The sequence below is a fragment of the Rattus norvegicus genome, chromosome 20 (genome assembly GCF_036323735.1).
Source record: "Rattus norvegicus strain BN/NHsdMcwi chromosome 20, GRCr8, whole genome shotgun sequence".
In the NCBI taxonomy this organism is placed as follows: Eukaryota; Metazoa; Chordata; class Mammalia; order Rodentia; family Muridae; genus Rattus; species Rattus norvegicus.
In genome coordinates this window covers 39,884,983-39,912,510 of record NC_086038.1, presented here as the reverse complement: position 1 = coordinate 39,912,510, position 27,528 = coordinate 39,884,983, and the positions used below count along the sequence as shown (strand labels likewise).

The following is a 27,528-nucleotide window of genomic DNA, read 5'->3' as shown; positions in this document are numbered from 1 at the left end:
AGAGCACCAGTGGAAGGGGAAGCCCTGGTTCCTGCTAAGACTGAACCCCCAGTGAACTAGTCTATGGGGGGAGGGCGGCAATGGGGGGAGGGTTGGGAGGGGAACACCCATAAAGAAGGGGAGGGGGGAGGGGGATGTTTGCCCGGAAACCAGGAAAAAAAATAAAAAGAAAAAAAAAAAGAAAATGCAGACAGCAAGGGTAATGAGTGTTAGCATTTTCAGACACTTCTGAAAGATAACTGGAAGATAACTGTATTGTTTCTAACTTACTCATAGTTCAGTTACATGAACTTTGTATATGATTTATATGCTTTCTGCATTTATAGTGGTTTATCCAATGCCCCACATGTGGCCCATACATATACAGCCACCAAACTAGATAAGATGGATGAAGCAAAGAAGTCAGGCCAACAGAAACCGGATGTAGATCTCTCCTGAGAGACACAGCCAGAATACAGCAAATACAGAGGCAAATGCCAGCAGCAAACCACCGAACTGAGAACGGGATCCCGGGATCCCCGTTGAAGGAATCAGAGAAAGGACTAAAAGAGCTTGAAAGGGCTTGAGACTCCATATGAACAACAATGCCAACCAACCAGAGCTTCCAGGGACTGAGCCACAACCCAAAGACTAAACATGGATTGACCCTGGACTCCAACTGCATACGTAGCAATGAATATCCTAGTAAGAGCACCAGTGGAAGGGGAAGCCCTTGGTACTGCCAAGACTGAACCCCCAGTGAACGTGATTGTTGAGGGGAGGGTGGTAATGGGGGGAGGATGGGTAGGGGAACACCCATACAGAAGGGGAGGGGGAGGGATTAGGGAGATGTTGGCCCGGAAACCGGGAAGGGGAATAACAATAGAAATATAAATAAGACATACTCAAGATGACAGAAGGAACACCCATTCAGAGCCTGCCCCACATGTGGCCCATACATATACAGCCACCCAATTAGACAAAATGGATGAAGCAAAGTGCAGGCAGACAGGAACCGGATGTAGATCTCTCCTGAGAGACACAGCCAGAATACAGCAAATACAGAGGCAAATGCCAGCAGCAAAGCACTGAACTGAGAACAGGACCCCCGTTGAAGGAATCAGAGAAAGAACTGGAAGAGCTTGGAGGGTCTCGAGACCCCATATGAACAACAATGCCAAGCAACCAGAGCTTCCAGGCCACTACCTAAAGACTATACATGGACTGACCCTGGACTCTGACCTCATAGGTTGCATTGAATATCCTAGTAAGATCACCAGTGTAAGGGGAAGCCCTGGGTCCTGCTAAGACTGAACCCCCAGTGAACGTGATTGTTGGGGGTAGGGTGGCAATGGGGGGAGGATGGGGAGGGTAACACCCATAAAGTAGGGGAGGGGTAGGGGTAGGGGGATATTGTCCTGGAAACCGGGAAAGGGAATAACACTCGAAATGTAAATAAGAAATACTCAAGTTAAGAAAAAAAAAAGAAAGAAAGAAATACTCAAGATAATAAAGACGAAAAAGAAAGAAAGAAATTGGAAAGAGTTAAATATCATGAGCATTTGTATTATATGTGTGTGTGTACATATACTGTGTAGATGTAAATGTGTCTGTATGTCCAAACACAGACACATACACATACATAGTTTCATGAAACAAGAGCCATTAGTATATGAATGATGGTTCACCAGTCATTTGTTCCCCTATTTCATTTTATCCACGATACACACACATAGAAAATCACATTATAGTTGAACCTCTTTGCTAGCTTGGAGCAACAGAATGTGTATAGGAATCAATAGCATCTTCAGTCTAGGCCCTTAAATATGCCTCAAGTCTGGAGCACCAGTAATACATTTCATAATGTAAAGACCAGTGGGAGAAGTATAAATCCTCATGTCACCTCTCAGCGAGATACCTAAAGGACAATTTTGCCATATTAAAAGTGGTGAATTTCATGTGTGAAGTCACAAAAACTTGAAATTATATTCTATAGTCTCTAACACTAACTACTCAGGTGAACAAAAAGGTGTTATTGTAAGGATCAAATGAAGCTCAGCGTGAAGCACAATGACAACACATCAGTGCTCTGGTGGCCACAACAACCTGCCTTTTGATATCAAATTCACTCAATAGGGAAAGAAAGGTATAGGGAAGAGGAGGCACTGAGGGCTTGCCATACATGGTAGGTAGTTTTCCAATGGCCTCCATTGATCCTTGCTTCCTAGTCGTTACCCTCCTTCCCTTGGCCTAGGCTGGAGCCAGTTACACACATTTAACTCATCGAATACGGAAAAACTGAAGGTACAACATTTCCAAAATTAAGTCCCAAAAGCCTGTCCCTCCATCTTATGAATGCTTACTGCTCCTTTGCCTACTCACTTGCTCACACCACTGGGAAATTATGAGCCATCCTGTGTGAGAGGGTGCACAGGACAACCTCTTGCCAAAACCCAGCAAAGAACTGACTTCCTCAACTGAACAGCACAGGATGAGTCAGCTCCTGCCAACAACATGAGTTGTTTTGGTGATAGATTCCTCTATGTGAGAACTTTGAGATGATTTTGACAAATGATGACACCTTAGCCATGAACACTGAATTACGAAACCCAGTAAGCCACATTCCTGACTGTCTTCATTAGGGTCACTATTACTATGAGGAACACCATAACTAAAGGAAACATGGAGAAAAAAGAGTTTTATTTCACTCACAGTTCCAAAGAACACATCATCAAAAGCAGTGAGGGCAGGAACTCAAGCAAGGCAGGAATCTGACGGCAGGAGCTGATGCAGAGGTCTTGGAGGGAACTGATCACTGGCTTGTTCCTCATTGCCTGTTCAGCCTGCTTTGCTTATAGAACCCAGCACCACCAACTCATGGATGGCACCACCCACCATTGTCTGTGTCCTTCCCTATTCCTCACTATAGTCACTAAGAAAATGTCAAACAGGCTTGTCTACAGCCCAATCATGTGAAGACATTTTCTCAATTGAGGCTCTCTCCTCTCAGATGACTTCAGCTTGTCAAGTTGACATAAAACTAGCCAAGACACTAACTACAGCACCTGACATAATAAATGTTTTGTAGAATAACAACAGATAACTAATCCAGGCTAGGAAAACAATATCAGTGCTATGCATGGCGTTAAAGGAGAAACCATAGTCCTAGGTTTAAGGACATGCACCTTAAATGAGCTGTTAACCTTCCCAGTAAATATAAAATAAGAATATTTGTTTGTCTCATAAGAAAATGAGTTAAGCTCATGTGTTTAAGTAATCTAGATAAACACCTGCCACATAGTAAGCACTACAGTATTTTATTTTGTTTTGTTTCTTTTAAAGAAAAAAAAAGCTCATGTCTTTGATTCCCAGTAAGTCGCCTAATTTAATGCACAGACCAATATGCAAACTGTTGTTTTCTATTATTTCTACTTCACTGGCTTCTGACTACCCATACGAACAGACTTTAGAATAGAAATTCTAATCAGGCAGGTTTGAAACTGAAATGTTATGCTCTCTCAAAAGCTGGTCTGTGCAATCTGCCCAGACATGCCTTTTCTGTATAGCTCCTGAGTACACACCACTGAGGGATTATGGAGACATCCCATGTTTCTGTAGAGCAACTGCTATGCAGTTATATTTGACTGTAGGGGGCATTAATGAAAATAACTCACCTGCCTGCTTCAGTCCTGTTCAGCAGAATCTACATGGAAGTCATGTCATGAACCATGTGTTAGGACATAACTTAACAAAACAGAAAGTGTTCGCTTCTCCTTAATGGGTATATCAATGTTTGATGTCTGTTAGATGTTCTATAAGTACTCACTGAGCAAAAAAGAAAGCTCAGCAAACTAAACCAAATACAGGTATTTACTTCCTTCAAGTCTTAGTAAGGTGTTATTAGGGAAATATGTGTGTAGGTACACATGTTTCATTATATTGCCTTAATCACCAAGCTTCTCTTAAGTGGTATATATTAAAGGGTATTTGCAGCAAGCACCTGTTAACCCTCTGGAAGGTCCGTTGCTGTCATGGGAAGCTGTACCTAACTCTGTCTAGTAATCTTCAACTACTTCAGATAACTCATTTGTACATCGACAGCTGAAAGGCCCCAGGATTCAATCTTGAACACTGTTCAGCTGGCCCATAATCAGAGAAGTTTGGGTAGCAGCAAACAAAGATTTAAACAGCCACTCTATACATGTGGAATATATATATATATATATATATATATATATATATATATATATATATATATAATCACTATTAACAACCTAACTCCAGATGTCAATATCCTATATAATATGAAAAGGCAATGATACATCTTCTCACAAAATTAGTACTACTACAGTACTTATGTTCCCTGGGAAAAACAACTTACATGATACACAAGACAATGATTTAGAAATAACAATTATAAATATGTTCAAGAAAATCAAAGAGGATGGGAGTGAACACTGTGACTAGATGAAATTAACAAGACAATGAATTACATTAGGAGAGCATCTTAAATGGAAGAACTATTGGTTGCTGAGAATTCTGAGGATGGAAATCACAGACTGAGGAAAAAAAAACAAAGACAAAGTAAAAGAAAATCAATTAATTCAGTGCTCATGATAGGCCTAAATATTGGGAATCAGAATTCTACAGAATGTGGCTGTTATAGATGAAACTTGCGAAGTACTTTATCAGATATGACAGAAATGCATTCTACTGCTTTGCCCTGGAAATAAAGCAGGAAGTGTCAGTGGCTGAAGTTAATTCTTCTGTGGTGGGTCACTATTCTGAGGCTGCTAAATTTGGTGACCACAGGCAAGTGAGCTAAGTATACTTCGGTTTTTCACAGCACTATGTAGGACACATCTTTGTCTCATTCTTTTTTGTTTTGCAATTTAGAATTACCAGATTCACAGGTCCCCCTCAAAAGCAAAGCATGCTCTTGTCACCCTGAACTCTCTCACCCTCCCCACCATTCTCACCTGCTCACAACACTATCAGTCTTGCTCTGATATTGCAAAAATCAGAGGAAGTCCCTATTTCTCAAGCACAAATCATTCTCCTGGTACTTTATCTCAATTTTGAGCATCTTGTTTCAGTGCTTATTATTTTTTGAATTATTCATTTTTGATAAATATTGCAGTGCCATTACTGTGACTGCCGGAATCAAATGCAGGAATACAGCAATACTGTATTTCCACTTTTTAGTCTGAAATTTCTAAGGTTGGCTAGTCATAGAAGTCACTTCGAATAACACTCTCTCTCTCTCTCTCTCTCTCTCTCTCTCTCTCTCTCTCTCGTTCTCTCTCTCTTAAAAACTAAGCCTCAGATACCTTTTCTTAAATCTTTCTCCAAAGTATTCCAGGTCCATAAAGTGTACTCCACAGAAGATAATTGTTCATGACTAATAATGTTCAATTAGCTGGTGAAGGAAACACACAAAATAGCCACTCGCCCATTTCCCACACTACATTTAAGTACTCTGATGTGTCTATTGTGATCAATTAGATGTTTTGCTACATAAATATTTTTGCTCTTTTGAGAACAGAGACCATATTCCATTAAAGAGTAGTTGAACTGGTCAATGTTACAACATTCATTTTTACAAATACACACACTGTAAACATCTTTGGGGTTATAGGAGACTTACTAAATTGACATTTATGGGACTGGCTAAACTGAATTCCTACTTTTCTTCCTTTTATTAAGCCTTCAGCTTACTTTGGAGATATTCTTGCAGACTTCCATGTCTCATCAATTCTGTAATAATATAAATTGGATCTTCTAATGTGCAAACAGCATAGAGCTGGATGAGCTTGGGGTGTCTTAGGCTCTTCATTATCTGTGCCTCCCTGAGGAAGTCATTTGGATCCATTGAACCTGAAACAAGAAGAAGAGGAGGAAATCACTTTATGTCACTGAGGCATTCCTATCCCCACAGCAGCCTGGTGGGAAGCACCAAGATTGCCTCCTGCCTCTCGATAATCTAAGAGCATCAGTGCCACAAATCTTCAGAGTTATCAAAGAATGGAATCAGTTCAGCCAGGGCAACCTAATTACTACAAGCACCATTGTGTCAGGGGTAGGCAGTTTATGTGCCACGATGTATAGGTGAAGACCAAGTGGATTCAGGTCTGGATGACAAATGAAACGACAGAGAGTTACTGACAGTGTAATTGATAACATGAGACAGGCATCTTCACACAAAGAGAGAGTGTCCATTAATACAAACACAGGAAGACAGAGATGTTTAATTACTCCAGGCAGAGATCCAGAGAGGACTGACTTCTGCCCTGTCCTTGGTGCCCACTCTGGGAACAACTGAAAAGCACCTTAAAGCTATGACTTTGCCACATTCCTTTCATTGACTTTGTAGAAATATATGGTGTAGGCCAACTGAGAAATATTTGAGGACATTTCCAAAAGCTAACAGTGTGTTTCACTGTTTTATATGTTTAATGTCAAACTGGTACCCAACCTTTTCTCCTACATTATCCATCCAGTTCCTCCACTAAAACCCTAAAGGATTGAGGCTCTGAAGCTTCCTTTGAAAACTCATTAACAGTTAGACTGATTTTAAATGATACTCAAACTCTAACTTTAAATAAACTCTAACTCATATGCAATGTATCAAAGCGTTAATGTCAAATAAAAAGAAGGATAGATGCCTGGAGTTTACATTTCAACAGTAATTTTAAGTCTCTTTTTTAGTATATAATGTTCCAGAAGTGTTACCATGATTGATCATATCTTGATATTCACTCAGAACATCATTCCATTCATCATCTGCTCCAAACATGGTTGACATGGGAACCCAGACATAGATACATTCCAACACTCTAAAGGTTGCACTGCAACTTGTTTGTCAATGTGATGTTATTTCACACTAAGTAGTAAAATAGTCTAGCCTTGCAAACCCTTTAAGTTCAGCCTCTAGGCTCAAAGTTGTATTTTAAAACTATTTCAGCTATACAATAGCTCTTTATAGTCTTGAGCAGGATGGCTAATCTCTCTAAACTGTGAGATAATAGCAGTGCCTAGCACACTTGAACCCAATAACTGTTAATGATGGTGGTGGTATGGTGATGATGGTGGTGGTTTTGATTTTACATACTCTTACAGATTAGGGAAACCAAACACATTAATTGTGGTTTTTGTTGGCTGCGGAAAAATAGACAAGGTTGTAAAGGGGAAACACAATAAAGCTAGTCTCTTCTTTTAAAAAAAATATTTTTCTTGGATATTTTATCTATTTACATTTCAAATGTTATCCCCTTCCACCCTGCTCCCATACCCCCTATCCTTTCTACTGCTTCTATGAGGATCCTCCCACTCCCAGCCACCCATGACCACATCAATGCCCTGGCATTCCCCTACATTGGGGAAACAAGCCTTCACAGGACCAAGGGCTTTTCCTCCTGTTGAGGCTGAACAATGCCATCCTCTGCTACATAGGGAGCTATTTCTGAGCCCCCTCAGTGCCAGCATTATCACTGGTCAAAAAAGATTAAAATTTAGAATCATAGTAGAAAAATGTAGGTGGGAATAAAAGAGACACACCAAATCACTTTTTCTTCTCAGTGGTTAAAAATAACCTATATCAAATATAGGTCAAACTATATCTTATAGTATGACCCTCTCATCAGAAAAAAAGATTTAAAAGGATATATCTGACTCATGAAGATTGGAGTGACGTAGTTCTTATAATCATCATTCATTCAGACAAGTTCTACAGGACACACAGAAAATTGCCAAGTCAGACTATCTGTAAGAGGTGAAGTTGAAGCCCATTGGGAACCCTGCAGGCGAGGGCTACTCAGAATTTTCATGGCCAGGCCTGCTATAGCTGACCAGAGGAAGGGAGTCCCAATCTCAAGCCAGCTAGTAATGCAACATTAAATATTAATTTTTGCCTGCCAAAGCAAGTGTGGGAGTTGATTTCAGCCTCATCTTTACTGCGTGGTAGTCTGCCAGGCAATAAATAGCTGCTAAGATTGATTAATGGCCCCAGTAAAGTGAAGACATTTAACCAATCACCAAAGCTGTTTGCTGCTATTACACCGTAAATCAATAATAATTATTCCTGTTGGAGAGCAAACTATCATGGCTTTTTTGGCATAAGAAATATGACACCTTTTTTGTTGTTGTTCTCTCTTGACCTCCAGAAAGCCTTCCTTAGAGAGCAATGTTAGGAGGAACAGCTTGCTATTTATTTTTAGAAAAGAATAATTTAGATTGGACAATAAAGTTTCAGCTCAGTTGTCAACAAGATTAGCATTTAGAAGTGCATTGCACGGTGACTGTGAACTTAATTCCTGTATGATCAAGCCTGTTCTTAAGAGCTCTGCCTGGAGTCAGAAGCTAACACTTCATTAAGAACTTCTGGCATTAAGAACCTTTTTGGCCACTGGTCTAATCTGTCCTCATAAAATTCTAGCAATGGGAAACTATTATGATTCTCACATACCGAAGAGGAAATACAGCAAGTTTAATGAACTATCCAGAGGCACAGAGGTGGAGTCAAGTTTGAACTCAGATCTCTCTTATGCCAAACTTCTTGCTCTGACCTGTTGCACTACAATACCCCAACATTTTCAGGTCCTAGCATCCTTAAGGTCTCTTCTGGTTTTCTTCACAAGGCCCCATGCCACAAACAACATTTAACCCTTCATTTGATTGTTAAGTTGGATCTGAACAAGTGTAAATTATTTTCCTTTAAAACTAGCAGCTATCTGAGAAGGTAATATAGGGAGTTAAAAAGAGAAATGGGAGTTACTTTGTGAAGTAGCACAATCAGAATAGCGTACTGCATAACTTCTCAAATGTTACAAGCAGATCAAGTGCTGCTATCCCTCATGCCCTTGTCTGGGTTGATTTTTGTGTGGATTTCGCATTTGATGATAGAAGTCATCAAAACTTGGCATAGAGGAATCAAACTGAAACTAAGCTGAAAGCTTTCCCTCTACTCCATAGCTTTCACAGTTTGGGGGATGGGAGAGGATGCCGTGCAAGCTGCTAGGGAAGAGAACCATTGTCGATCTTGCTCAGCGGGAAACTCAGCATTCTAGAATATTGACCCGCCAGGTAAGATGCAGTCTAACTAGTAGTTATGATCCTTGCAGCATTATTACAGCTAGATATGAGGTGGTCAGCACCTCATATTGTGCTACCATAGGAAGTCATTGTCACTAGGGCAATAGTGATAAGACTGTTATGGTGATAACCGGATGCTTTTCTGATGGGATTTGAAGCCTTGCATGTGGAAGGAAATCTATGCCTGAATTGGGAACATAGTTAACCTATATATGTCTAGTGGGGTAATGGGTTCTCGGGAGGAACCTATTACTCTTGTTTTGCTGAATTAACATGTTGTTGAGTTGCTTTCTAAATGTTTATGTTTATAACCCTATATCTGTCCTGCTCATGGCTGTGGTCAGAGAAGCTTCTTTAGGTGGTGGGCAGTGGCTAATGCAGAGTCCCTAATGTCCAAGTACTAAGAATAAGTGGCTAGTGCGAATTCACACCTAATCCAGAAGACAAGGGGTGTAGCGCTGAGAAAAGCACATCTACATGCCAAGTACATCCTCAAGGTTGGGTTTTTTTGTTTGTTTGTTTTTTGTTGTTGTTTTGTTTTGTTTTTTTGATGTGCCAACTAGGGCTTTTCCCGCTGGTACCACAGCCCCAAAACTAGTTGACTCCACATCCCAATTTTATTAGTTTATAGGTAATCTTGACTTAATTATTCAGTTAGTCACCACGTACACACCTCTGTGCATCAGATGCTGCTTAAGCACTAAAACAGACACAGCTTCCTATCCTTCCCATCCAGTCAAGCACGCACTCAGATGGAAATATCCATGCAAACTTTGATGGATGTTACTTCCAATATCCCTCAGCTCCTCTTGTCAGTTCCTTGGGATTCCCAAAACTGCCTTAACTCAGAGTCTGAAAAACATACTACTATATATACTAATGTCTAAGAAGTTCTAAATTCTTAAGTCCAGTTCCCAGGAGGCTTCTAAAATTTTTAAGCACTTTGGACTAGGAATAGTCTACCCAATAGTTATAATCCTTGCAGTGTTATGAGAGGTAGCTATGAGGTGGCCCGTAACTCACATTGTGCTCCCAAAGAATGTCATTTCTATAGAGTATAATTCAACAATGACAAATGTGGGTCAAAAGCTCTGCCATTTACTAACAGTATAATAACAAAATACTTTTTCATGACTGACCTTGAACCAGGAACTGTACAATGTGTCTCTGCCGATGACCTAATTTAGTCTTTGTAATAACTTTGCTAGAGTTCCCTTAGTATTATTACTATTTTAATCATGTACAGTTCATCTTTAATAAAGAATGCTATTCCTAGAGATAGGAGGGAGAGGGAGAGAAGCCTTGGCAGGACAATGTGGCAGATAATGTTAAGATTCCACGCTATCCCTTTACAGGTTGTTATGAATGTTTTTAAGGGATGGATGTGTATTGGGCTTTCTATGTTTAGGTGGACAATTACATCTTATCAATTGGCCCAAAAAAAAAAAAGAATGCTATTCCTTGAATAGTACTAGCTTATCATCTGATTGTGTGTGTGTGTGTGTGTGTGTGTGTGTGTGTGTGTGTGTGTGTGTGTGTAAGTCAAAAGCTAACATCAAGTGTTTTATCCCTCTATACTTTATTTTTGAAACAATACCTCTCGGTGACTTGAGTTCTAAGATTCAGTGATACTGGCTGGCCAGCAAGAGTCTTACTGTATCAGTGTTGGGATTTCAGGTGTGTGCTGCCTACATGGGTATGGGGGAGGGGCGAGTCAAAGTATGGTCCTCACACTTGTATGTTAAGTATTTTACCAACTGAGCAATATCTCCAGCCCCTGTATCCGATTGGTAAAGTATGTTTTATCAGTAAATTACAAAAAAGAAAGATGGAATCATAACTTTTCAAAAGACAGAACTGGAGGTGTTTTAAGCTTCAGCAGAATGAGAACATGCCTTTGCCTTCCTATTTTAAAAGCTCTCTATAGTTTATAGTCACCTAGGGTAGAATGATGGCAACATCTGCTTGCTGCCAGCACCGGCTGTCCAATGAAGTCTACGACATCTACAAAGGGAATTTGTAATAAAAAGAAAATCAATGTATGCCATTTAACCTTCAACATTCTCATACCTGGTTTTAACGTTTTCACAGCCACTGGAGTGGTATTATTCCACAGACCTTCCCAAACTTCTCCAAACTGACCAGATCCCAGTCGCTTGAGAAGCTGTATGGAGTTGCGGTCTATCTCCCACTGGTCCACAGTTTTATATGACAAATCAAAAGGGGTCGGTACCTGAATCTGTTTCAGAGAAAAGGGAGAATGCTTGTCAGAATAAGATATGGTGCTAGCTTAGAGGAAAAAGACACTTCCCATGAGAGTCTGATGACTTAAGTTTGATTCCTGGAATCTATGTAGCGTTAAGAGGAGAGCTATGCCTACACACAGCTGCCCTCTGACATCTATATGCACACTATTGTACTGAAGTGCATCTACAAACACTCATATATATAACATTTTGATTGAAAAGTAATCTTGACTTTTTAAGGAAAATGTTGATTCTAAATACCAAATATGATAAATTAAAATTTGTACTGTTAAGATGTTACACCAATGTGTGTGTTTCAGCTCTGCGTCCTTCCACCCCACCAGCACTCGGAGTCATCTTCACAGGAGTCTGCAGGAACTTTTCTCTGCCTCCTCCCTTGCTGTATCCTCTCCGTGTGAAGCTGAACTAGGAAGGCCCCCTCCCTCCCAAGTCTTTCCTACACTCCTTGGCCGTTGTACTTGTTATATGCATTACATCTCTTTGCAAAATGAAAACAATTTTCAAATCCAGTTTTATCATTTCTCTTTCTTTTCTATTCACCCATTTACCTCACTTAATAAGTAATTTTCGGGCATGTACTAGGTCTCATTCAGTAAATAAAACTGGCAAGGCCAGTTATATATCAGAGCACCGTAACAATTATTTGAATAATCAACTTGATTGGACTCAGATACATGTAAGACAGTAGTAGTTCTTGATCTGTGAGTCAGACCCTGCTGGCCAACCTCTGACTCCAGAATATTTGCACTAGTATTCATGACAGTAGCAGTGTTGCAATTATGAAGTACAATGAAAATAATTTTATGGTTGGAGGACACCGCAACATGGGGAACTCTATTAAAGGGTCACAGAATTAGGAAGGATGAGAACTACTAACATAAGAGATTAGTTAAGCAAACTTCTAGGAACATCTCTGGTGTTATTTCCAGAGCTGAGTAAGCCACAAGAGCTCTGGTATCACCAGTGCTTGGTGCTTTTGAATGATGATGGCCTTCTTTGGCATATTTAAAGGAAGAACGGGGTCTATTGGATGGTAGTAGGATGTTTCTTTAGAGCTGTAGCTCTCATGTGGTTCCCTCCTGTATTCTCCATTTTGTATACTTCCTGTCTGCCATGAACCTGCTCAACCATAAGCACTTGCCACCATGATGCTCTGCCCACGTGTGCAGACACAATAAATCTTTCCTGCTAGGTTGCTTCTGTCTGTTTGATCACAGGAGCACTGTAGGTGGTAAAACTCATTGTCAGGTTTACTGCACATATTTTGTTCCTATTGCAGCTATCAACCTCTAATACAGTGGTTCTCAACCTTTCCCAATGCAATGCTGTAATGCTTTAATATAGTTCCTTATATTGTAGTGAACGCCAACCATAAAATTATTTTTGTTGCTACATCATAACTGATGTTGTTACGGTTATGAATCACAATGTATGAATTGTAGCAGTGTTTTCCAGTGGTTTTAGGTGACAACCCCTTTAAAAAGGTTGTTCAGCCTGCCCCCCCAAAAGACTTATGGCCCACAGGCTGAGAACCACTGATAATATAAGGGCACAAAATAGCTAAAGTAGTAAAGGAGTCAGTGTGTCTCTTATAAAATAAATAATAAAACCAACAAATTTCCTTTAAAAATGAACATGGGATAGTACTGACTAAATAGTTTCCCTATCCCTGCCTTAAGTAACCAAATGTTTGTGTTTTTCTATGAACTGACAGCAAATGAAAAATGCTTGAGTATCTGAGAGGAAAGTGTTAACTTGAATGATAACTTGAACTCAGCTGAAATTCTTTCACCTTTAAGCATGGCTTCTCCAGCTTGACACACAGCCCATCACTTGTTGTGGTGTAGTAGTTCACAAATTCATTCAAGGTTGAAAAAGTTTTTCTCCTGGTGAGGAAGAAGCCACCTTCATCCAACCTTCTTATCCTGTAGTGTTTCACAACACCTTCATCTAAAACTAGAACACAAAACAAATCCTGTCAATAAAGGCATCACTGAACCCAAACCTTTTGTGTGTGTGTGTGTGTGTGTGTATGTGTGTGTGTGTGTGTGTGTGTGTGTGTGTTCAATTGTCATTGCATGGAATGAAATTTTCACAAAACTGGTATCTTTCAACTTTGTCACAGAATGTATGAAATTTACAAAGGGGAAACACCCAAAATTTCTAGAGTGAAGCAGGGGCAATCGGAGATCAGACTGAAGGAAATAGAGAACAAAAACTAAAAAGTAAGTGTAAGGTAAAACACTCCAAGCTTGGAAGGCTAGTAAGCATCACTGAAGAAAACCAGAAAATTAAATCTGTTGTTCTAGCAATGGAAGCAAGAAAATCTTGATCTGCTCAGAAATCACAGCATTCATAGATAACAGCACAAGGTGTTGAGAAAGGTTCAATTCATGCTGGACTTTTACCCCAGGAAATCTAATAATGGGAAGAATGAAACAGAGGAATTCCACAGTGTCAGTGAGAGTCACTGTGTAAGGTCCCTTCTGTGCAGACTGTGCAGAAAGATCCAGCAGATGCAACAGGAGACGTTTTAGGGAGCCTTAAATGTGGCTTATATGTTCCTCTACAATATTGTTTAATCCACAGGCAAATCCTATAGCATCTGCAGGGACAATAACCCACATTACTTTCTGGTAGTCTGAGTGACCAGGGAAATTTTGTTCTGTCATTGGCCACTAATCACTCTCTCTTGCTAATATTCCCTTTTACTCCAGAAAGTCCTTACTCTCCTGCCAAGGTGAGATTCAGCTGACTTCAAGCACAGCCTGATCTTGGGAATGCCAAGACAGAGAGAGCTGTCTAGATGCTTCAACTCTGAGACATATAAAGGAGTCCAGGAAGACAAAAACAATTTTATCATTACCATTTTTTCTGGACTTGTTTTTGGGTTTGTTTTACTGATGGAGTTTTAAATTATTGATAGAAATTTCCAGCACGGAGGACATTTGCCTGAAAAGAGACACAACCCAGTGGAAAACAGTGTTGACTGAGGAAGTAAATCTTAGTCCCTGGGGTCAGCTACACATGACTATTTCATAACTGTAATTTAGAAGCTGTAATGAATTATAAGTATCTGATATGCAGGCTATCAGATAAGACCACCAAAGTGGTTCCAACACACAGGATGAGAACCACTGCTCTATATCAGCATGTTTCAAATAGAAGATCCAATTGTCTAAGTTGAGAATAAAGTTATAAGATGATAAGATAAAATATACTATGATAATAGGATAATCAGACATCGTCTAAATTTGAGTCAAACATACTTTCATTCCTCTTTTTAATACAAAACACAACTGGACAAGTAGCCCTCTTAAAGAGAGTATCATTTTCTTTAATTATAATTTTAAGTGTATAGTGTACATCCTTATATCCTGATCAGTCAAATTACTAATGTTACTGACTGACTCTTGGATCAAGGTTAATTGACCTGCATCACCATCTCCAAGCAAAAGGCTTTTATTATTATGGAAAACTTATCTCATAATAGATTCCTGTATCTGGATTAAAAGGCTAACAAAAAAAAATCGAAGAGAGCTGTAAACAATACCACGTCAATCCCAATTCATTTCTCCACAATGTAATAAAAACATACGAGAAGTGGAAGCAAAATATAAAGTGTAGCTGCAATTTATATAACTTATTGGCCTGAAAATTTAAGCTTTGCCATTTATCAAAAGGAAAAGTGCATCAATTATAGCGGGATGTCTAGCAAGCCAATTGATCTGTAATTGGAAATGATGAAAAGCAATGCTTTTAATTCCCATTTTTAAATAAGATGGACCATCATCTCATGGCTCCAAATTGAAGTGGACTATGTGTACATTCAACACAAATTTGTGGATTTCTATTTAATGGGCCACAAAAGATTGAAAGGCTTCCAAGCAAGACTTTTAAATCAATAGAGGAAGAAAGAGTTAAAATACTCTATATTTTTTCCTCAGTCAAGGAGGGAAATCGCAATGATTGATAGAGCTGTGGCAATTTCTACTGATTATAAAGAAAGCTTAAGCAAATGTTTGCCAGATTTTTCTTAATACAGGCCTTAACACTTTAACGTAACCAGGTACTAATATTTGGGAATTCAGGTAGAGTTTCCAAGTACAGTATGAATAATTTAATTTCATGCTATAGAGAATCACTTCAAAAGAGGGGAGATCCAGGCTATAATTTAGTACATGAATGAAATAAATCCCAATCCCCCTGGGCTTTGCTGTCATCAACACTGAATTAAATGTAGACTTTAGCAAGCTCCAGCTTCCCAAATGTTTCTGCATTCATGTACAGGTTTTTCTGATGTCCATTCCTTTCTTTCCCTGGATTCTGTACTGTTGTTTTGCTTTTCCACGGTCTTTTCATGAAATCATACATTGAACATTTTGAACATCACTTAACTATTCTTTCCTGTGGATCACCAGCCTAGCAGCTGCCTCTCTCTCTCTAGAGCTCCACTTAAAACCATCAGCAAGCCTGTTCTGTGCACTCAAGCTCTTGGCTTCTAGCAGATAACATGCTTACATACACTGATAATAAAGATATCACTTGAAGGACATGGCCTGTGAACTTCCAATGCCTAGCACAGGGTGGGCTGAAGTGACAACTCTCATAAACATCTCTGAAATGAGCAACAAAAGTAATCAACCAGTGAATTAAAACTGAAACATAAGCTACTGAGGAGTCTGATGCAAACTTAAATGAGATAGTACACAAGCACTCTCAGAATATAAATAAACTTCCCTAGAATCTCATTCTGTGCGTGTGAGCATATGTCATCTGCATATGCGTGCAGACATACTTGCCAGTGTGTGCATGGGTGAAGAGCAGAAGTCAGGGGTGTGGCTGCCTCTTTCCCTCTCCTTCCTGTTTTTGAGATGAAATTTCTCACTTCATTGAACCTAGAGTTCATTTTATTTTTGTTACACTGACCAAAGAGCACCAGGAACATAACAGTCCCACCCCACCACACACACACACACACACACACATGCATGCACGCACGCACACGCACACGCACACGCACGTGGAGAGAGAGAAAGAGATAGAGACAGAGAGACTGACAGAGACAGATAGACAGAAAGAGACCTCTGAGGTTACAGATATGTACTGCCATCCCAGGGCTTTATTTTTACATGGGTCCTAAGGATCAAAAGCTCTACCCTCCAACTTGTATAGTACTACACCATCTTTCCAACCCTAAAACCTTGTATTTAAACAGAAAGAAATCAAACTAATAAAATACTATTAAGGGGCAATTACATTAAAGACAACATCTAACTTTTTGTTTTTTAAAAAAAACAGTAGGAATATATAATTATTCAACTCCTTTGTAGTATCACGGGCCATATGACAAATCAAATATGAACTCTTTATATTCAATCTGAACAAAACTGAAACACAGATATTATTCTAAAATTAGGCCATAAGAGTTACAGCAGGGAAATTCAACACCCTATAGTCAGGATGAAGGTATATCTGATATTATACGTATCCATGAGTTGTCAAATCGAATTAAATATATTTAACTTATTTCTAAAAGTAATTTCAAATTTCTAGAATTCCCACAGTTCATAGTTGTCATTCCAAATAGCAGGAAATTCAGGGGTCTTAAAACTGGGGAGAAATGACTTTTATATTCCTTTCATTTCCGTTGATTTGTTTTAAGGAACCAACCCTGCTCTAAATTCTGTAGCTTATACATGGAGAACCATGCTCAAGCCATTGTCACTGTGAGTTGCTGTAGGCTCACAGAATTAGGCACTTCAGTAGTTAAACTGCAAAATCATAAATAAGGCCAACTATAAAGCATAATGGAGCCATCCATCAAAAAGTCAGTAGCATCGTGACAGATGTGAGTGATTACAGATCCTGTGTTTACCTCTTTGTTCTCGTTTGTGCTATTTGACCTGGAGGGAAATGTTCACCTGTCAACTGATCGAGCTACCAGAACGTGTCTAAGAATTAGCATCTATTGAAAGATTTAAGTTGGCCTGTATAAGAAGTACCATAAAAGTTTGTTGACTGCTCAGAAAGTTCTATTTCTGAATCTAACTACTGTATGGACCACACCACAGACTACCTGACTGGTATGTTGGCCCTCAGCATAAACTAACTTGAGAATCTGGAGCAACAATGGGATCTCAATCATTTGCCACAGCCAGACACATTTATGTACAGTTGCTGACAGTTCCAGCTCAGTTGTATCCTGGCAAAAAGGTCTTGTTTCACCCAGTCTCAAACAGTAGAAGAGGGTGTTTTGGCTCGAAAAGAATGTTGTGAGATTATATAATTTAAATCTATCAAAGAAAAATCTGTCCCACTTCTGTCATACCGGTAACATGCTAATCAAACATGTCAAATAAGTACAAAAGTCAAGATATGCCAAAATTAGATGTTTTGAAAGATAGGAGCTCCAGAAACTAACCTCAGAACAGAACGTAATAGAGGCAGTCATTTCAATGAAAAATGACCAGCATAGTAAGCAGCCTCTTGTTTTAGGAATAAATAAATGGATGGTTAAGCAAATTCTTACTTTCCAGCATGTCTTCTGGCATTTGGCATCATGTGGGCACAGCCTTATTGCTTCTGATGATAATAATCAGTTCCCACACCGAGTAAAACAATATGACTCCCTTGATTGAGCCAAGGATTGAAAATTGAGAACTCTCGGCCCTAATCTTATTCTGCCCATGATTTGTTCTCTGACCTTAGGCAAAGAATTTCATTTCTGCTTCCTTATCTAGAAAATGAGAATAATGATCGTATCTCTATACCCCCTCAGGGATAGTTCTAGTGTCATTGTTCACAAGGAATGATAGATATTTGCAATGTGCAATGTGTGGGCACGACATTACAATATCAGTAATATCAAATAGCCTTGTCAGCAAATGAGAGACACTTCTGCAGCGACATTTTCTATTCCTTGAACAATGGTAGCTGGTTCCCAAACATAATTTAGTGGGAAAAAATTGCTATTAATTCAATGGGAGAGAACCTTGCACTTATAAACATCTTATTTTTCTTGACTTCAAAAGATTTGGTTATAACTTTTCAAATCTATGTCAAAGACTCTCCCTATAATGTTACCTTAGAACCTATGCTGAATTAGCTCTACCTCAGTGAAAAAATGGCTTATAATTGATTGATTATGATGGAAAAATTCAACATACAGTTATTACTTTTTCAGAGGACCTGAGTTTTGTTCCCAGCACCCATATTTGGTGACTGGCAAAACCTTGTAAATTCAGGTGGTCTGAAGCTCACTTCTAGCCTCCATGCACACCAAACAGATAGACAGACATAGACACATTGATAAAAAAAATCCAAATGTAAGAATCTCTTACATTTTATAGTGAATTCTGACTCTACAAAAACTAGACTAGGACTTGAGAAATAAAATATATCTGTCTTAAAATATTAAATGGTATCACTTAAAAGAATTGTTTTCTTTTCCAGGGCAAAAATAATATGAACTAAGACAAAAAGAAAACTGATATCTACCTTGTATCATTAATTTTGTAGGTTCCCCAAACCCCCTGTTCCCAGCCAGAAATTTTCAGTGTGCTGTCACTAGGTTCCACTGTTAAACTGTAGGTTAAATTAGGCAAAAATTCAGTATGAATGTATCTATGTTAGTTGACTCAAAAATCTTGGTAAGGAAGCTCACTAAGGACATACTTGTACAGAATGGGAATCTCAAAGACTACTCTGGGCTAGCCTTGCACAGGCTGCTACTGTTCTTCATAGGCAGCATAGCAAATAATCACTCATCTTTCTTTTTCATGCTGTGTATCAGAAATCATAATCCTGAGCCATTCAGCTGCTCAAGGCTTACTACACCTTGAAACTTGTCCTCAAGACCCATACAGACCAACCCCCTTACAGAAATAGGTCAATTTGCCCCTTCATTTTCAGAGTCAGATCAACTGACTCCTCTGTTTTAAGAATAGAGTGCAAGTTTTGTTACTTGTATGTCTGCTATCTAAAGTAAATGAGTATCTTTTTAATGGCCAATGAGTGATTTTAACATTTACTACTTTCAATAAAACTTTATTGAAAATTATGTATTGCATACAATTTCATATGGCAATAGCTTTTGATGTGTTCGGTTTTGCAACAAAACCCTCCACAAAGCAACCTAATTCTTTATTCCTCTTAGCGTTCTGACCCTTCACTTGATATTCTGTCTGCAATAAATCACCAGATATCAACATTCTTGCATTACAGCGCTCACTTTTCTGCAGAAAGTTTTTTTTACTAGGTTAAGATATAATAACCATTGATTCTCCTTTTCAAGTACTAATATTACTCTATTTAGTTATGTCTCCGCCCTGAAATGGTCAAGATTCTACATCACAAAATAAAGTAAAATTTTAAATAAATGCATGGGGGCTGGCATAATCTTTCCGTAGTGGAGTACCTGTCTCGTATGCATAAACCCTGGGTCAATCGCTGCTCACAAAATGAAAAAGAAATAAATAACATAATGAATATGTAAGTGGAGGAAGAAAATGGGACAAACAAAAAGAAAGTACCACAGTGATTCTGAGACTGAAGTCTATGTGGCATCTTTAGATGTTCATTCTGATTGGTGAGACCTGGGTCAGAGATCTGACTTTGTTACTTTTCAGCAGCTTGCAATAAAGACAGAAATGCATTCAGCTACATGATCCCCTAAAGAGAAATATCAAAAATTAGTCCAATTTAGACATACACACAGAGAGAGAGAGAGAGAGAGAGAGAGAGAGAAAGACAGAGAAACAGAGAGACAGAGAGACAGAAACAGAGACAGACACAAAGACAGAAAGACCCACACCTAAATATTTGTGATATTAAAATGAGAAATAAATTTCTCCTACAGATCATAAAGCAAACTTGAAAAATACAACAATCAATATCAGCAAAGACATTGTTAAGAGTAAATACAGCAATTCACTACAAATGGGAGGTTCTTATAAACTCTATTATTATGGACTAATTTGAAACCCGAAATCCAATAAAAGCTTGCATATGGGAAACTGAAACAACAGTTAATCACCCCAAAGAGGAAAAGCAATATGAGCAAAATATGCACTGCATCATTTTATAGAACGAAATGATTGTTAAATTGTAGCAAATCTGGGAATTGAGACTTAATTGTAGAAACTGAATAATTGTAAAATGTTACCTAGCAGGAGGGGGGAAGACATGTATTTACTGTAATAAGTGAAATAAATGGGATATACAATTAAGAGAAGATCATAATTACAAGCATAAGGATACAGCTGGCAGCTCACATGCTCCAGAACCTTTTGCTGATGACGGGATCCAGCTGAGGTTCCTTGCAGAAATCATAATTGCATATGGACAGAGATGATTAAATTTGCCAACATGAAGATTACCCTTTGATTGGCAAATGTGGGGTGTTTTAGTACATCTGTTTGCATGTCAGCTATAGTAACAGTACACAGCTTTTAAAATAACAGCACACATGCAATGCAATGCAGTGTGGTTTTACTGTTTTTAGAGAAACAATGTAAAATGTTTCCCACTTAACGCTAGTATCTACACATTTGGATCAAAATATTGTCTAGAATGGCACTCAGTGTTCTTTATATGAAGAAACAATGAAACCCATCTTTCTCTCACATTTAAAATCGTAATCCATTTTCTCCTCAAAAAGCACAATATGTCTCCTCTTCTGCCTCATCTCCTACAGAATCCCTGGCTAAACTGATTTCTAAATTCTTATAATTATCTACCATGGCAGACTCAACAAGAGCCAGTTATTGTTTCTTCTCCTTTGATTTTTTTCATATTTATCTATATTTTATATTGCTCCAACACTGTAACTTAAATTTACCCCATTTTGCGAATCCTTGCACAAGTTAAACGATAAAACAGTCAAATACCAGAGCAGATTTACTTGTGTCAAGAATATTTTCTTCTGTGACCACAAGCACATGTTAGCATGCTCAATAAATAGCTTTCTAATGAAGGAACTGAGCAATGAAATAACCTGTTTGTTCGTTTGTTTGTTTGTTTTAGGATTTCTGCTCATGGAAGTTTTGACACCCCAAGATGAACTCTTAAAAGGACAAATTTAGCAAGAGATGCTTTGAAATTCCACTATGCTGTTAGAGAAGGGACATTGGAGAAACAGAACCTAATATGTGAACTGCAGAATTTTGTTGAATTGTGTTAATGTTTTTTTTAATTTTCAATAAAGGAGAAAATGCCTACATTTAAAGGGATGCCTTCATTTCTCGAGTAATTTGTCAGTTGTTTGCAGAACTTGGATCCAAGTCTAACCCTGCAGCATGGCCTTTGAAGTTTAGCACAATAGGCAAACCCCCCCAACCATCCTCCACTCTGGATAGATTGAAGAACAGGTGATAATATATTAAGTTCCAGGAAGCATGTTACATGTTCCAAAGCACTCTGAGGGACTTCAATTCTTCATCAGAACTCTCAGAAAACCTTCACCATGATGGGGAACTGAGGCTAATTCTTATTTGTCCTTAGAACTCAGATCACTGTTACTCTCTTTCCTCACCATGTTTCATTTAAGCAAAATGACAATAAAAATGCTGGAGGAAGTGTAATGCATAGTGATAAAAAATGCCTTGAAATCACATTTGATCTCATTAACAAATGTTTCTATCTATTGGGGTTTAGATACGGAAGTGTCCCCCAGAGGCTTATGTGTTAAATGACTGATTCCTAGAAGGGCAGGATACAGAGATGTCGAAACTGAGTGTCAGCAAGTCCTAAAAGCCCAATCATCACCAGTGGGTTAGTCCTTGATGAGGTGTAGAGAGTGGATGACTAGTTAGACAGAATAAGTCACAGACGGTAAGACTTTGAAGGATGTGTTCTGTCCCAGACCCCTTCCTTTTCACTCTTGGAGATTCCTGAGACACAGCTGAGGTGGACAGCTTTGTCTCTCCTGCCTTTGTACACCCTGTGTTGCCTCAGCACAGCTAGACTGAAAACTTTGAGACTATGAGCCAGAAAAAGCCTGTCACCCATTATGCTGTGTTTACTGTGTGCTTTATCATACAGGAGAAGAGCTAATATCCTTTTGAATGATTCATTTTGCATTATAGCTCATTTACTTTCATACTAGAATATTGTCTCCTATTTTCAACCTTGAATTTTCTCCAGTAAAGGTAACTCTTGGTAATTTCCCAATTATTCATTCATATTTCTAAAACCACACACTTTCATACCCAGAAATGTCACCATATTAAATGATATATATATATGTATATATATATATATATATATCACTAGAAAGATTTATTTCATGTGTAAACTTAATCAACTAAAGACTCTTGGAGAATCTGTAAAATTATTACTTATAACCTATTTGGTATATAGAGTCTTTAACAATAGAATTTTTGGTGCATAGAGCCAAACTGAAGGAAGCTAAGGCACTGGACCCCTTGGAAGATGTACTGAATCCAGATCTCTTCAGTGTTGTCTTTGTGTCTCAGATGCTATTTAAAAAAGAAAAAAGAGCTTTGCTCTAGCACATGTTCTTCCACAATGATGGTTTGCCATGTAAAAGACCCAAAAACAATGAAGTCGGGCATCCAAGCACTGAAATGCATGAAACCATAAGACAAAACTAAAACTGACTTCTTTTAAGTTGAACTTTCTCCAGTGTTTTACGACAAAGACAGAAATGTAATTCACGCAGACAGCAAATTCCTTGCTTCAATATCCAGGATAGGTAAATATTAATGGTTTGGTTAAAAACCAGACAGTGAGACTGACATCCACAGTATTAATCCACACCATTTTATCCTATTGAGAATGGGTAAGGATTTAAATGTTGCTGTCTTATATGGCTACTCCAAGCCCAAAACAATTAACTTTCCAGCTATGAGTCTTGCTTAAGAATGAGATGGTGTAGCTGGGTCCTCAGATAGTACTATGCTCAGTTTTCTGAGGAACCTCCAGACTGGTTTCCAGAGTGGTTGTACCCACTTGCAATCTCACCACCAACAAAGGAGTATTCCTCTTTCTCTACTTCCTCCCTAGCATCTGTTGTCTCCTGAGTTTTTTTATCTTAACCCTTCGACTGGTGTGGGTGGAATCTCAGGGTTGCTTTGGTTTGCATTTTCCTGATGACTAAGGATGTTAAACATTTCTTTAGGTACTTCTCAGCCATTCTATATTCATCAGGTGAGAATTCTTTGTTTAGCTCTGTACCCCATTTTAATAGGGTTATTTGATTCTCTGGAGTCTAACTTCTTGAGTTCTTTGTATATATTGGATATTAGCCCTCCACTCCTAGGTATATACCCAAAAAATATTCCAATATATAACAAAGACACATGCTTCACTATGTTCATAGCAGCCCTATTTATAATAGCCAGATGCTGGGAACAACCTAGATGTCCTTCAACAGAAGAATGGATATAGAAAATGTGGTACATCTGCACAATGGAGTACTACTCAGCTATCAAAAACCTCATGAAATTCATAGACAAATGGATGGAACTAGAAAATATCACTGAATGAGGTAACCCAATCATAAAAAAAAAAACACTATGCATTCACTGATAAGTGGATATTAGCCCAAAAGCTCAGATTACCCAAGATACAATCCACAAACCATAAAGAATGATCAAAATGCAGATGCTTCTGTCTTTAAAAGCAGAACAAAAATATTTGTAGGAGGAGATATGGAAGCAACTTTGGAGTAGAGATTGAAGGAATGGCCATTCAGAGCCTACCCCACCTGAGGATCCTGCCCATATACATACAGCCAACAACCCATACAATATTGCTGATGCCAAAAAGTGCATGATGGCAGGAACCTGATTGATATAGCTGTCTTCTGAGAGGATGTCAGAGCATGACAAATACAGAGGTGAATGCTTGCAGCCAACCATTAAACTGAGTATGCGGTCCTCATTGGAGGAGTTAGAGAAAGGATTGAAGGAGCTAAAGAGGTTTGCAACCCCATAAGAACAATAATACCAATCAACCAGAGCTCCCAGAGACGTAACAGTCATCCAAAGAGTACACATGGACAGATCCATGGCTCCAGCTGCATATGTAATAGAGGATGGCCTTGTTGGGCACCAGAGGTAGGAGAAGCCCTTGGTCCTGCCAAGGCTGGACTCCCCTTCAACCCCCGTTTTGGGGTAATGTCAGGGCTCGGAGGTGGGAAGGGGTGAGTGGTTGGGTGGGGAAAAGGGGATAACATCTGAAATGTAAATAAAAATATTCAATAAAAAAGAAAATTTTAATTAAGTAATTAATTAATTAAAAATCAAAAAAAAATGAGATGGTGGTAAATTTAATTTCTACCACTGATATTCCTTAGAGGAAAAGGAAGGGTACCTGCTCAGCCCCCTGGGGAACATTTTTGCAATCTTTAGGTTCTCCTCTTTATTTAACATCTTGAGCTCCAGAAAAGCTGCCCTCATTCATCTTCTCTTTCTCTTCAGTGACTTCAAATATAACAGGTAAATATTTAATTTAAAAAATCAACTAAAGAGATAGCCTACAGAATGGAAAAAATCCCAGTCAACTGCACATCTGACAGAATTATTATTGTGTTTGTGTGTGTGTGTGTGTGTGTGTGTGTGTATGTGTATGTGTACCAAAAAGCACATAACCCAGCCATTAAATGAACAAGTGAAATGAATAAATAGTTCTCAAAAGATGAATGACAAATGCCCAACAAACACTAAAAAGAATATTTATCAGCCACCAGAAAAATATAAACAAAAACTACATTAAGATTCCATTTTACCCACTCAGAATGGCTATTATTCAGAAAACAAGTAAGAGCAAATGCTAGTCAACATAGAGGTAAAGGGGCACATGCAATGCTAGGAGTAATGTAGACTCAGCCAGTCACTGTGGGGAGAGGGTATGCAGATGGAATTAAGATCTGACCCAAAATATCATTCCTGAGTAATTTACCCTAAGGTCAGTAAGTCAACATATTTCAAAGAATCTTGCACATAGACTGTTTACTACAGTTCTACTTAAATTAAACAATCAACTGTGTCTGACAAAAGAGATAAGGGTAGTAAAGAAAATGTAGTGTCTGTAAGAGAATTTTATTAAGCTTAAGAGAAGAAAGTTGTGCTGGATTTAGGAAAACAGAGCAAACTATAGATCGTCAATGTTAAATGAATGAAGTCAGACTTAAAGAGACAGATGTCATATGTCTTTCTCATTGTTCACTCCATATTTTACATAAATACATAAAACCACACATGTATACATGGCATGAAAGCAGAAATTAAGGTATCTAGAGGAACGAATGTGATTGGCTGCATTGGGGAAAGAACAAAGCAGAAGGGTGGCAGTCTAGATAGGAACATGGTCAAGCTACTTTATATATTTCTGTGAAAACATCCTTTTGAAATTCATTCTATGTGACCCTGTGATGGTTTGTATATACTCAGCCCAGGGAGTGGCACTATTAGACAATGTGGCCCTGTTAGAGTAGGCACGGCACTGTGGGTGTGGGCTTTAATACCCTCATCCTAGCTGCCTGGAAGTTTGTATTCTGCTAGCAACCTTCAAATGAAAATTTAGAAATTCTCAGCTATTCCTGCACCATGCCTGCCTAGATGTTGCCATATTCCTGCCTTGATGATAATGGACTGAACCTCTGAACCTGTAAGCCAGTCTCAATGAAATGTTCTTTATAAGAGTTGCCTTGGTCATGGTGTCTTATCACAGCAGTAAAACCCTGAGACGGAACTTATACCAACAAAAAATGTATTCATATTTCTCATTCTCCAAAATTTCCTCTTAGCTGGAATTCCACATGACCATCAAAAAAAAAAAAAAACAAAAAACAAAAAACAAAAAACAAAAAAAAAAAAACCAAGACATTCAAGCTAGAGATCTAGGGATCAATGCTAAAGCTAGAGACAAGGAATCGTCTTTGATTCTTGTCTCTTCCTGACTTTTTAACTCAGTGGGCACTATGTTCCCTCCATCCATGTTTCCCATTGTCACTATCTTGCTGAGAGCTTATCAGTGCTTTGTCCCTGGTTCTCTCAGTAAAGTCAAATGCAAGTTGTCCCCAGTCTTGTTGTCTATCGTCCATCAACAACATGGTTGTCTTTCCAAAATGGAAATATTAACTGTTTTGCTCTCCTTGATAATGCTCAAACACTTCCCCCACTGTCTGAAGTTCAGACTCCCTAAGAGTATTATGCTCTGTACTCTCTCTTCATGGTTTGTTTACTTATAATTCCAGAAGTTAATATTGGGTTTCATACCCCTGTTTATTTGCATAAACTATTAGCTACAATGAGAATGCCTTTTATTTATATATTATATATTAACTAATTTTTCAAGGCTAGGCCCAGAATCCCTTCCTTCCTTAAGCTTTCTACTAGCTGAATTAAACAGAGTGTCTCCCTTGACCCTGAGTCTCCCACTGTATACCAACCTCCAGGTCCTAGAGGTTATACATTCCAGTGTTATCATTGTACCAGTCCTTTAACACTCAGCCATTTAATTGTGAAGATCATAACTTCATTGCTTTATAAGTCTAGTAACAAGCACAAAACTATCTTGTCACTGTCATAATTACTGTTTATTGGGCTTTTATTATATATCAAATTTGGTGCTAGGAGCTTTATATACATGATTTCAATGAACCCGCCCTGATGTGGAAAAATGAAGCTAAATTATCTTTAATGAGTTGCTCAAGGGCACTCAGGAATTATGTGCCAGAGGTGAAATTGAAGTCCAGATAGGTTAAGATGGGTTGATGTCTTAAGCCTTGCATCTTTTTAGACCAACCAGAGTTCTTGGAAGGATGCTTCTGGCCCAGATTCACAAGGACCAAAATTACAGGGAAGTATACAACACCTGGGAACTTAAGCCATCGCTCTAAACTTCAGTTATACTTTTTTCAGTGATTTTTTTTCAGTTACAGCATTTGTCTAATATAACAAACTCCCCAAGATATCTAAACAACATTTAAAAGTCAATCAAATTAAGCTGAGAATTGATGGAGTTTAAGTTACCTTATACATTTGACACAGTGTGTAAACAAATGAATTCTCAGTATACCTGAGGAAGAGACAGGTGAAGAAATGATGAATCTGGAAAAGACTCAAGTGACTTCTTATTTTTTATTATTCTTTATTCCCTTCAGTCCCAGTGGAAAGATCTTATTACCTATTTCATTGTCATCTCAGACAAATTCTAATTGGCT

The 27,528-nt window shown here is 38.5% G+C and overlaps 1 protein-coding gene across 1 annotated transcript in view; it reads right to left on the bottom strand.

The window, feature by feature from the left end:
- Nucleotides 1–27,528, bottom strand: part of Frk (fyn-related Src family tyrosine kinase) — a 105,625-nt gene that overhangs the window by 13,555 nt on the left and 64,542 nt on the right. The window contains exons 3-5 of the mRNA NM_024368.2: nt 13,129–13,292; nt 11,140–11,308; nt 5,698–5,856 (exon numbers count right to left, since the gene is read on the bottom strand). Of these exons, the coding sequence (NP_077344.1) occupies nt 5,698–5,856; nt 11,140–11,308; nt 13,129–13,292 (492 nt within the window). The remainder of the gene's footprint in view (nt 1–5,697; nt 5,857–11,139; nt 11,309–13,128; nt 13,293–27,528) is intronic.